Raw genomic sequence first — 13,644 nt, 5'->3', positions numbered from 1 at the left:
ATCAAATATCCACTATATTTGGTGTTTACATATTGAGGAGAGAGACACGGGCTTTGTACCAGGACTGTTCTGTCATGTTTCTCCACAGGAGAAGGCTGTCATGATAAAGTTCATTATCAATTACTGCTTTACAAGTACAAGATGAGTTAAGCTGTCATAATTTTCTCAGCCAGAGATCCTATGCTGTCAAAGTGTCAATTTTTAATCTGACACAGGAAAGAAAATTATCTGTTCTTCTGACCTCTAATTTCTTGACATTTTAATGCCATAATTGCTGTGGTTAGTGCTGTTACCATGATTTCACCTGTCAAAGAAGAATGAATCAATAACCTTAGGCTGCTCCTCAAGTTTTAGCATTTATTTCAAAGCTCAGAATTGTGTGTGTGTGTTTTAACAAAAGAAACCAATTACATAGATATAATACACACAAATTAGAAATATAGTCATTTTAGACCTAACCCCCAAACCTGCTGTCTCCTTTAAGGTGACTACAGTTCAAAACCATAAAATTATAAGATCTACTGGGAATAGGGTAGACTATTTGCTAAAACATTAATAGTGATTGTGGTAACCTTAAAACAGAAATGTAAGGTTAATTTAAAAAGGTACTATGAATGATTAAAATATGAGGGAAAAATTAATTTATTCTTTTAAAAGGAAGTTAGCAAACTCAGACAAGTATCTTAAAAGTTCTAATCTTGTTTTGGCGTTCTGAGAGATCAATTAACTTGCTGGTATATCAATGCATATTTCAAGAAACAGGAGCCTCCTGAAAAAGTTAACGTACTGTCCAGAGTTCCTATTACTCCTGGAAATAATTCATATACTAGGAGGATCTAATTAGACACCAAATTAAAAACGCACTTTGTTCTACTGCATTTGTTCTTGATATGGTATTTAGGAAAAGAGTCTCTAAGTGATTTTTGGAAGGGAAACACATGTTATTTATTATTTCAGCTTTATAGTAGGAACAGTTGATGTGGAGAAATTAAGTGAGTTGCCAAAGTTCACAAAGAAAACTCGTAGAAGCAGGATTATGTTATATCTCTCTGCTCAAACAATGCAACCTTTATGGTCTTAAAAGTCTTACTGTACTAAATGCAAAATTACTTTGTGGAAATAAGGTGCTTGAGAGGCACATTAAGCCAGTAGGGCCTATTCACTAAGTTAGAGCTACAGTGGTCCTCTAGTGGTCTTAGGAGATAATATTTCTTTTTTAAGCAATTTGACTTGACATTGTAATTTAGGGTCAAGGTGAACATCTCTGTGAGAACATCCCAGGACCTATATTGGCTTACTTGGGGGAAAAGAAGTATGTGGGCACATTCTAAGTATGCCTTGTAGGTACCTGATACTCTTGAACTAAGATAAAGGGAATTCTCTTAATAATAGAATAGTACTGCGAGTGATTTAGAGAATTTTACTTAATTTCTTCCAGGGTTTTCTAGGATACTTATAATGCCATTCTGAATAATCTGATGTCCGTGTTTGCACATGGGAGTATAAAGGGGCAGGTAGAAACATATCAGAATATGGCTATATGAAGCATGGGCTACTATGTCTACCATAATCAATATACAGAGCCAGTCATCCTATTAAGTCACCTGGAACAGTCACCAAACAATAGTTAGTAGAATGTCTTGGCTGTCTATATGATAAACAAGTATTTTGACTGGAAACTTCCACTTATGACAACAGTCTACTGATCTAAAAGGACTAATTTGATTAGTTCTTTATTAGGTATCATATAGCTCAGATCATAGGTACACAGATTTTGATCCGGACAAGATTTTTGAGTTCAACTACTCCAACTTCATTTTACACTTGAGGAAATAAATCCAGTGAGGCTATGGTAATTGCCCAAGGTGAGTGGTGTGTGGGGCTCTTAAGAAACTACTATCCATCTCTGTACAAATCAGCATTTTTTTTCTACAATAACGATCTGCAAATTTTGTAGATCCCATAGATATCACAATATAGAAGAGGGTATCATGGGGAATAATGTATTGCCTGTAAAACTCCACATAAAGTAATTTGTCTCCAATGTGAATTTGCCCAGTGATGAGGAAGGGAAAGAGAGAGGCAAGAGAGGGACTAGGGGCTTACACAGGGATGGGGCTGGCACACAGTTCAAGGGTGTGTGGGGGACAGAGAAGGGAAAGCAGAAGGAGGAACACATAAGGATGGGGCCAATATATGCACACAGGCAGGAGAGAATTGGCTATATGCAATAGGAGACAGCATATAGTACCCAAGCAATGACGGGGCACATCAGAAGACAGTCATGCCAGGCCAGACTTAGAGGTTGGGTGGATGGTCTTCTCAAGTCTTCTCTCTTGGCTCCAGAGATCTCAAGCTACATCCCTGATAGGCAGCAGCCATGAGTCTGTCCTTCCTTCTGCTTTCACTTGGAGGGTTTTTAGTTCACTTTTTTTGTTTGTTTTATTTTTGTTGGGGAGTGGGAGGCTTAGGGAGCAGAGAGAGGGAGAGAGAGCAAGCACAGTACTGTATATTACAGTGGTGTTAACATTGATTTTTTTTTGGAATGCAGATTTCTTTCAGAATTTTTTAGGTAAAGTTGAATTTTTGTGATATGAATTTATATAAAGTGAGAACTATCTGTATTAGTAATGTTATCCTGGACAAATCTCTTAACCTCTTAGTTATATCTTAGACTGTAAGTTTCAGAATAGTTACTGATCTTCATTAATGGAGGGAGTTTGCTCACTGGGAGCTCCCTACATGCCTATGAAATCACAGTTAAGAGATGAAGATACCAGAAATGTACTAATTAAATATTGTATTACTATACTGTTCAGAGAAAGCCCGTTCTTTTTCTATATAATCTGTAACTCTCTTTCTCTTTGGTGATTATGGACATTTTTTGGGGGGGAGGGGGAGACTAGATCATAAACAAAAACATAGCTACTTTAAATCAAAGAATACTTTGATCTTAGTGTTAGAATAGAAACATAACATTTTCTATCTTTTTTGTTTGCTAAATGTCATACATAAGACCACAAATAGAATGAATATTCAAGTATAGAACAAGCACAACCTACACTTTTCTGTGTGTAACTTAAAAGCTTTTGTCTCTGAAAATCTGGCTACAGCTCTGTGTACAACTGAGACACTAAGTCAGGTATGCTGGTAAACAATGCAATTTCCTAATTTTTAGTTGTTCAGTACTTGGCTTCTCATTTTTGCTTCAGGAAATAATTCTATTTCTTTATGAATGTAATTTTGTATAATATTGCTCCTAATTACGCACTTACAATGTGTTCTCTGAATATTTAGCTTAAGGGTCTAATACTTATAAGGTTTTTCTTACTTTTCTCGGTTCTCAGCTATTCAAAGTAAATTGATTTTAAAAGAAAAAAATATAGGAAATAACCTATATAGATGTAAATTTTCCTTTAGTAGGGATTAATTTCCAAAATCGACAATTTTTCCAGCCTTAAGATTAAGAAAACACTCCTGAGCCTTGCGGTATATCAGCATTTTGCACACAGCAGATGGCGGCTGGCTCTGGCACTGGGAAACGGGGAGCCCAGTGCTGCTGCAGCAGCACTATCCAGCAGCTGGTGCATCTTCACACTTTTCAACCATTAAAAAACCCTTTTCTGTACTGTTGTAGTGATTTCGATGTTTTACGTTAATAATTTCCCTAAAAATACATATGTGTATAATATGTGTATATAGTTCCATTTTACAAACTGTAAACATTTTGTGATGAGAGTGTACTGAAAAATAAAACATCCGTCAAGGAATTTTACCATTTTATTAAAACGTTTTTGCTGTATTATCCGACTAGAATGCTGCAATTTTACTTTTATATCGTAAAATTGCACCACCATATTTTCATATGAAATATTTATATTTAAATGTTCATATAAGTTTTATGAATGAGTAACATATATATACATATATATTAAATGCTTAATTCATCTTCCACAACAGACTAGAAAGAAAAAGAAAGTGAATACAGTATATTGAAATGTACCATCTGATGTATGTCAGAAATTCTGGGAGAACAACAGCATGTTGACCTCATTGCTTGTTTCTGACATCTAACATATTCATTTTTTCACATTTGTCAAGAGCCTGAAATTCAGTGTTTTGTATAAAGCCATGCCGTTGGGAAATTTACTCTAAAAAAGAGGGTAAGTCATATTCATGTTTTAGAGATGACAGAAAAATTTAGAATAATATGGTTTTTAACACCTACCTCCCTGAGCACTGGATCAGTGATACTATCCAGGTTCACAGAGCCTTCATATGTTAGGTAGTGAAAAACATTCAGGGCACGGACTGCTTCTGGTCCTCGCTGTTTGTAGCCAAATATAAGGTCAATCCACTGATGGAGCTGGCAGGAGACAAACTCACTTTCTAGGGCCTGAAATGAGGAAACAAAGAAATGAGAAACTTCCAAACAATTTTTTTCTTATGTGTAACTTAGGAACATTCTAAATATAAATTACTAGAACATGTTCTTTGTAGTTAATATATTTCTGATCAGAACTTCTGGTAGCTGAGGGGAAAAAAAGTTATCTTAGTAGTAATCATCCATCTATGTGAAGATTTTTTCTTATTTCTAAGGACACTATCTAGTTTCATTTATTCATATGATTCGAGTAAATGCTATTTTGAGAAAACATTTTACTCTTTTGGTAAAGTCTAATATAATTTAAGATATTTTAAGACAAAGATGCCTATGGGAGCCCATTTTTGTTTAGGAGAAAGATAACTTGAAATACCAATTTTAATGTTATTTTTCATAACACATAATTGCTTATTTTTTTTAGTATTAGTTTAAATCAAAGTCACATTTTAAAACTTCAGAAGGCCTCTTTTCCTATTCATTTCTAAAGAATACAAACAAGTTTGAATGCTAGTTATAAAAATCAATGTACTATTAGAAATGAAGGAAATGGTTTCAGAGAAACCTGGGAAGAGTTGGGGGAATTGTTGTAGAATAAAGTGAACAGAACCAGAAGAATAATTTATACAAAGACAACAATGAGGTAAAAACAATAAAAAATAAGATTCCAGTAACTCCCTACTGCCTCCATAATCAAATACAAAATCTTCTAGCATTCAAAGCCCTTTATAACCTGCCTTCATCCTACCTTTCCAGTCTCTTTACACCTTCTTCTCCACCTCATGACAGTGGCCCCCTGGCTGTTTCACCAACAAGACACGCCATCTCCTAGCTCCAGATGTTTTCTATGGCTATTCTCCATGCTTAGAATGCTCTCCCTCCTAATTTCTACCTTCTGGTTTCTTAGGCTTCCTTTAAGTCTCAACTAAAATCTCATTTTTTACAGGAAGCATTTCTCAACTCTTCTTAATTCTAGTGCCTTTATCCTGTAATATAGCTTGTTTATACACATTTGTCTGTTAGATTTTGAGCTTTCTGAGGGCATGGACAATATTTTACCTCTTTTTGTATCTCCAGTGCTTAGCACAGTGCCTGGAATGTAGTAGGTGCTTGATAAACGTTTATTTACTAAAGATAAACAACTTTTAAAAACATTTAGGAACTTTTCTCAGTGTCTTGACCAACTACTATTGTATTAGTCTAATGATGAAACATGCTACCCACCTCCTGATATAGAAGTGAACTCAGAGCAGAGAATGAGACACATATTTACGTATGTATACACACATGGATATGACCAATGTGGAAATTTCTTTTGCTCTTTTCTAACAAGGATTTTGTTTTTCTTTTGTTCTTGATGGAGCGAGTGTGGGTATGGGTGGGGGGAAGATAGGGATGGAGAGGAGATAAGAAGGAATTTTTCCTGACTGAAAAAATAAAATATGCCTTAAAATACTATTATACTTTCCCTGTTTATCTCTTTTTAATCATATTTATTTTTACTGCTGCCTTTTCTGCTATACCTGCTTTTTTGAGGTCACCTAAAGTATAATAAAATTCTGTTCTAGTCTCTCACTTTAATTCTGTCTTGTTTAAGCAGCTGGCCTAGAATTAGTTTAAATTGCTGGAGTCAATGAATACTTCTTTTCTCAAATATTTATTTACTTATTCCTTCCTACTCCCTCCACCTATTTATTGGCCTAGTCTGCCTGTAGGAATAGGGCAGAAATAATAGACAGCATTTCCCACTGGTCCCTTCACTATAACTGCTTAATACCCCAAGAGGATACCACACTGAGGCCAATCCCTAGTGGTGTTGTTATTAACCTTCCTGAACTCATTTGGTAGAGATTAACAAACTCCCACCTGGGTCATATGCTTCCCATTCTATGATCCAGAACCTCCAGCTATCTTTATGTGAAGCCCGTTCTCCATTCCCCATTTATCCCCTCCTTTATTTCATTCCCCCCACTTCAATCCTGTAAATGTCAAACTCTAAAGCCATCTATCCTTTCCACAATGCTCTCTGGAGAGCCTGCTAAACTGCTTTCCCACTCATTTTGTCTTGTGGAGACCTGGCTCCTTCGTGATGACATGGCCTCCCTAGCCCCTCTCCTAGTACTGGCTGAACTTTCCCTCATTCGTCAGTTCATTGGTTGAGGTAGGGGAATTGGAATACTCCTTGCTTCCCGTTGCCACTTCCAGGTTCTCTCATTACCATCATTACTCAGTTACCTTTCCATCTTTGAGGTTCACTCAATTCATCTCAATCAAACTTTTGGTAGCTGTGGTCTACTGATCTCCAGAACACTTCCCTTCTTTCCTCAATGAGTTCAGTGCCTGGCTTTCAATCTCTCTTTCCTCCCCAATTTCTGTTCTCATACTAGGAGACTTTGAAATACACATTAACATTCCTTCAAATACCTTATTCTTATTAGTTACTCAGCTTATTTCTCATGAAGTACTCTTCCACCCCACCTCAGCCACACAAAGAAATGGTCATATCCTTGATCTTGCTATCACCCACAAATGTTCCACTTTTATGTTCAAGAACTCTGAAGTTCTCTTATGTGATCATATTTTCATTCCTCTTCCTCTTTCTTGCCACCTCAAACACTGTTCTTCATCCATAAAGGGACCATTAATCCTTCAGCTCCTTAGTTCTCTCCCAGTTTCTCACTCCTGCACTAGTTATACTCATCTTAAAGCTCTGGTGAGCCAGTTCAACTCTACACTGTCCTCCTTGATCCCTTATTATATCATTGATCTTGCCCTACCAAGCCCCAGAGTTGGTTCACTCCCACAATCTTCTGTCTTTGCTCCATTCAGGATGTGCTGCTGACGGAAGCTATACAAAAATCACAAAACTATGCTGACTGGATCCACTACAAATTTATGTTACATAGCATCAATTGAGCCCTCACTGCAGTAAGACAATCCTTTTATACTTCTGTAATTAATTCATTATCCCACCTATCACAGTGGCTCTTCCAAAACTTTTCATCCCTCCTCTAATTTCCTATGGCTTCCCCTCCCTCCCTCCTCTCAATTGAGAAACATACCTCATATTTTCTTTTGAAAAAATTGAGGCTTTTTGCTGAGAGCTCGTACTTCCATCCTCTTCCTCATCTCAAAGCACCCAAATGCCTTCTGCCATTTTCTCTTCTTTCACCCCTGCTTCACATGAAGATTTGGCCCATCTTTTTGCCAAAGCAAATCCCTCTACAGGCATAAGTTATCCCATTCCATTCTACAGTCTCTAACAAATTGCCATTTTTCTCACTTATCTGCAGTCTACTTCTCTCCCATCTACTGGCTGTTTCCCTAGCCCATGTCTCTCTCATCTTCAAAAAACCTTCATTTGATCTTTACATCCTTGTTAGCTATTGTCTCATATCTCTCCTCCCTTTTGAGGCTAAACTCTCTAAGAAGACTGCCTACAACTTCCACTTCCTTTCCTCTCACTCTCTTCATAACTATACAGTTTTCCTTTTTCATAATTCATCTGAAACTTCTCTCTAAGCAATCTCTTAATTGCAAATCTAATGGCCTTTTCTCAATCATCATTTTTCTTGCCTTGTACACTCTTGATCACTCTCTTCCCTATAGGTTTTCACAACATTATTCTCTCCTGGTTCTTCATCTGGCTGCTGCTTAGTATCCTTTGTTGGATCTTTATCCAGGTCATGCCTGCTAACTGTGGATATCCCACAGGATTTTGTCTGGCTTTTTCCCTTTATATTATATTTCACTTGGTGATCTCATCAGCTTTCATGGATTCAATTATCATCTTTATGCTGATTCTCATATCTAATACAGCCCTAACTTTTCTCCTGATCTCATTTCCCATATCCAACTGTCTATTGGACATCCTGAATTGGATATCTCACAGACATCTGAAACTCAACATGTTCAAAACTAACTCTATCTTTCTCCCAAAAAAACATCCCTCTTCCAAACTTCCCTATTATGTTCAAGGGCACCAGCAGCCTCCCTGTCAACCTGGCTCATAACTTAGATGTCATCCTTCACTTTAGACTCTTCCCTCACCCCTTGCCCCCACCCAATACAATCTGTTGTCAAGGCCTGTAGATTTACTTTTATAATGTCTCTCACATATGCTTCTTACATTGCTGCCATACTGTTTCAGGCCCTGATCACCTCACTGCTGGACTATTGCAATAATCTGCTGATTGGTTTCCCTGCCACAAATCTATCCAATTCTGTTCATCCTCTACTCAGCTGTCAAAGTGATCTTCCCAAATCTCATGTCTTACTATGCCCTCCCCTATCCCTAACTCAATAAAGTCCAATGGCTCCCTATTACCTCCAGAATCAAACATAAAATCCTCTGTTTGGCATTCAAAGTCCTTCTTAACTTGGCCCCCTCTCCCTTTCCAGTTTTTTTACCCTTTCCCCCACATATTCTGTGATTTAGTTACAACAGTTGTCCCCCATGCCTGGAACGTCTTCTCCTCTCATCTTTGCCTCTTGGCTTCCCTTGCTTCTTTCAAGTCCCAGCTAAATTCCATCTTCTACAGAAAGCTCTTCCAAATCCCCCTTAATTCTAGTGCCTTCCTTCTGTTGATTTGCTTCTTATTCTGCCATCTTGGCTCCCAGAAGTCCCTTGATATGCCCTTTTATATCTAGGTCATGTAATCTCATAGTGCTTTTTGTGGTATATAGTATATGCTGATTTTTCAGTTTTCTCAGCAGTTTTTGGTCCAAGAGTGAGTTGTCATATGTTATATAACTGTATTGCTTCAAGGTTTTATATAGCTAATCTTTTCCACTGATATTTTTTTCTTATTGGTAGCAAGTAGTTTTGCTGTTTAGTATTTTGTAGAATAGTCTGACATCAGGCACTGCTAGGTCTCCTTTGTTCTCATTAAAAAAAATATTTCTCAAGATTCTTGAATTTTATACCTCCAAATGAGTTCTATTATGATTTTTCTAATTCCATAAAATAACTATTTAGCAGTTTAACTGGTATGGTACTGAATTTCTGAGTTAATTTAGGTATTTGTAATTTTTATTATATTGGCACTGCCCAACCATGAGTAATTAATATCTTTCCAATTATTTTAAGCGTTTCTGTGTAACATAGGTTTCAAGGCTGGGGCACTGGCATAAGACTTAGAGTTGGTAGAGAGAATGATGCTATGTGTCTATGTGAGAGGCTGAGTTTGCTGGAGAGGAGAGACAGTCTTCTTCATTCTTGTTTTGGGATAGTGCACAGGAGATTTCAAGACTCTTTGGGCCCGACTCCAGGGAGCAAGAGTAAAGGTTTTGGAAGGCAGACATTAAGGGGAAAACTGATTCCTCAGTATGTCTTCTATTTTCAGTTTGCCTCTAGAGACTGAAGAATTTCCCCTTGGGGGAGATCAATGCCTTTTTTGTTACTGAGATATCTTATTCCCCTCTGAAGAGCTCATTCAATCTCTGTATTTTCTGATACATTCTAATCTGTATATTTCTCTGATTTCTGTTTGCTCTCTGCTTAGATAAATGGGTTTGCTTACTCTTCATTATTTTCAATTGCCTTTCATTTAATCAATATTTGGAGAAGAGGCTACACACTTAAGTTAGGGTAACTCTTTCCCTTTATAGAATGGTGACCAAGAAAGTAGCTTGAATAAAAAATTCCTTTAGACCAGAAATATTTAGGGGACAAACAGATATAATTCTAGTCTGTCACTTTGCTAGAAGAGAACAGGAATAGTTTGGCCAGTTCCATATCCCCTTCATGCAAAAATCAATCTCCCTTGGAACGGGGTTGGCAAGACTTCAGAAATATCTGTTCATGCTTTCCCTTGAGCCACATTTGGACAACCCATGTGGACATACAAATAACCTACATGGGTACTATGCCATAACTTACATCTGTAAAGAGTGTTTTTACTAAAGTGCTTTCTATAATTTCTAGTCTCTATAGTTTTATACTCCCTTTTATTATGTGTATAAGGATATAATTTTACTTCTGAAAAACTTTTCAAACTATAAGTGCACTTCCTCACTTTGAGGAATATAAATGAATCAACATTGCTTGCCATAGAATATATACATGCGTACATATATTTACACGTAACTTGATTAGCAGTGCTTTGTTAGGATTTCTGTGCATTGGGAGTCCATTCTCTTTCATTTATGGAATCTGAGTAAACATTTCACATGTAGAATGCCAAGGGAAAAAATCACAAGTTCCAATGATATCTTTGATTCTTCATTTAAGAAAATAACCCAAAGAAATTTTCCTGGCATAGTAATGTATAGTAGTAGGAGTCAGACTAATAAGGAAAGCTGAGCACTGCAGAATCGATGCTTTTGAATTGTGGTGCTGGGGAAAACTTTTGAAAGTCCCGTGGACAGCAAAGAGATCAAATAAATCAATAGTTAAAGAAATTAATTTGGGCTGTTCACTGGAAGGTCAAATACTGAAGCTAAAGCTTAAATACTTTGACCACATAATCAGAAGACAGGACTCAATGGAAAAGACCCTAATGTTGGGAAGGATTGAAGGCAAAAGGAAAAGGGGATGGTAGAGGATGAGATAGATAGATAGAATCATGGAAACAACAAACATGAAGCTGGACAGACTTTGAGAGATAGTGGAGGACAGAAGGGGTTGGCGTGCTATAGTCTATGCAGGGGTGAGGAACCTGTGGCCTTGAGGCCACGTGTGGCCTTCTAGGTCCTTGGGTGTGGCCTTTTGACTGAGTCCAAGTTTTACAGAACAAATCCTTTTATTAATAATCCTTATAAATATTATATTTGTATAATATTATATATTATACAGAATAATATAAAGAATAATCTTTATTATTTTATTATCTGTGAAGTTTGGATTTAGTCAAAGGGCTGCACTTAAGGACCTAGAGGGCCATATGTGGCCTCAAGGCTGCAGGTTCCCCACCCCTGGTCTGAAGAGTAGGACACAAGTGAATGAATGAACAACAAAAACAACATGGCATGTATCCTTAAGTATTGTTTCTTGCCCTTTGCATCCCCACTTAAAGCTGCCTGAGATGTCTCTTTTTCCCAATAATTATATTATAGAGAAATGTTCATCTGTATTCAGATGGTCCTATAGCATCTGGCATCTTAGGTAAGATCTTCTATATCTCTCTTATTGACTAACCCTGGGTACATCAGGAAACATTCCAGTTCCATATTCTCACTTCTGTCAATCAATTACTGCTCTCAAAGATCCCAAAGTGTATATCTGGAAAGAAGTAACTGGAACCTCAAAAAGGAAGGATCATCTCTTACACACATAAGGGACATGACCTTTCCTCTACAAAAATGAAAGAGAAGCCATCTTTGGAGCTGCCACAACAACCCAATCTGGGGATCTGACACATCATGCCAAATCTGGACACAGATTTGGGGCATCCCTAGCATCCCACTCTTCTAATTGACTGCAAAGCATATCCATTACATTTTATTGATCTCTTTTGGATCCATAAGTCTTGTGGATTTCCTCTTCTCAGTAGTTAGGATGCTTGTGTTACTACATAATCCATCAATTGGAAAAGCATTTGTGACCAAATAAAGAAATTGAAAAGGGTAGGAAAAATTGATCAAATCTCATCACAAGTTCCTCACACTTAAGGGAGCCCTTATTCCAAAGTCTTCAAGTGAGTGGACTTACTTCAATAGGCCAGTGTTGCCTTGAGGTGTATTAAGAGAGGACCAGATTTCAGGAACAGGAGATCACAATCATTCTGTACTCTGTACTGGTTAGGCCACATCTGGAATACTATGCATGGTTTAGGTTGCTACATATTAGGAAGGACATGATAAACATGAGAGTCTCTAGAAAAAAGGCAACCAGGGTAGTGAAGAGCCTGAAATTTATACCGTAACAGGACTGGCTGAAAGCATTAGGGATAGATATTTAATTGGAAGGAGCGCAGGGATTTATATATGATAGCTGTCTTTAAATATTTGCAGGGGTTCCATGTATAAAGGTTTGTTACCTGGGGTCCATGAACTTGTTTTTAAAATATTTTGATGATTAGTTTTTTATATAATTGGTTTCCTTTGTTATGCTATGTATTTTGTGCACTAAAAACTTTATTCTGAGGTGTCCATAGGTTTTGCCAGACTGCCAAAGGGGACCGTGCCACAAAAAAGGTTAAGAACTTCTGGTCTTGTGGAAGAGGAGTTAGAACTTTAATCTGGGAAGTGGTCCCAGAGGGCAGGACTAGGAACATCACGTAGAAATCGCAAAAGGGCAAATTTAATCTTGATGTATGGAAAATTTCCTAATAATTAGAACTGTACAAAAGTGGAAAGGCCTGCAGATGATAGGATTTAAGATGAGTATTAAGGGAAGTCAGAGAAGCAAGGAATTGGAGGAGAGGAAGAAGAGCATTTCAGGCACGGGGGATAGCCAGTGAAAATATAGAGTCAGAAGAAGGAGTGTCACTGTACTGGAATCATGGCTCGGAGCAAAGAGTAAGAACACTGGAAAGGTAGGAAGAGTCCAGGTGATGAAAGTTTTAAGTCCAAACTGAGGATTTTCTATTTGATCTTGAAAATAACAGGGAATCACTGTAGTTAATTGAAGGAGGGAGGTGACATGGTCAAACCTAAACCTGAAGAAGATCATTTTGGCAGCTGAGAGGAAAACAGATTGAAGTGGGGAGAGATTTGAGGCAGGGAAACCAATTAGAAGGCTAGTGCAGTAGTCCAGACGAAAGGTAATGGAGGAATAATACATTCAGGGAATGAGGGACAGCTTGTACAAAGAAAGGCACAGAGAGAGGAGAAAGATAAGATGCTGAAGGTGAAGTATAGTAAGCTTAGTCTGACTGGACGACAGAATCTGTGAAGGAGAGAGGCTGGAAATGTAGAATGAAGGGAAACAACACATATTGAGAATGAATTTCCATTATACAGTAGAACTGTCAAAAGACAAACTTGTAAAACCTTTCTTCCTTCTTATATTTTAAACCTTTTCTATAAATATTTTGACATATGTGAAATCCTTGTTTGTTAAAACAAAAAAGAAGTATAATGATTATTTTGCATCAACATAACAGCTCAAGTACAAGCCAAAATCTCTCTTACCATTCTGTTGATCCGGACAAAGTCTTCAGGTTTCTTTGCCCATGGGGGAAGGTCAACATCATTTACAACAACCTCATCTTCTCTGACTCCCAAATTATATCCATTACTGTTGACAAACATCTCAGGTAGGTAGTAAAACTCTGGAATTAATTCCTGTGGGTGAAAAAAAGTACAGCATATTACATCTA

General features: G+C 37.3%; 1 protein-coding gene across 5 annotated transcripts in view; it reads right to left on the bottom strand.

Annotated features, from left to right (window-relative positions):
- NBEA (neurobeachin) overlaps positions 1 to 13,644 on the bottom strand; it is a 768,499-nt gene that overhangs the window by 43,234 nt on the left and 711,621 nt on the right. For all 5 annotated transcript variants that reach the window (XM_036747790.1, XM_036747792.1, XM_036747793.1 and 2 more), the window contains 2 exons: positions 13,457 to 13,609; positions 4,229 to 4,396 (listed from right to left, as the gene is read on the bottom strand). In XM_036747790.1, the coding sequence (XP_036603685.1) occupies positions 4,229 to 4,396; positions 13,457 to 13,609 (321 nt within the window). The remainder of the gene's footprint in view (positions 1 to 4,228; positions 4,397 to 13,456; positions 13,610 to 13,644) is intronic.

Source organism: Trichosurus vulpecula, chromosome 2, assembly GCF_011100635.1.
Source record: "Trichosurus vulpecula isolate mTriVul1 chromosome 2, mTriVul1.pri, whole genome shotgun sequence".
NCBI classification, from domain to species: Eukaryota; Metazoa; Chordata; class Mammalia; order Diprotodontia; family Phalangeridae; genus Trichosurus; species Trichosurus vulpecula.
Note: the sequence above shows the minus strand (reverse complement) of the source record. Positions and strands in the feature narration are given on the sequence as shown.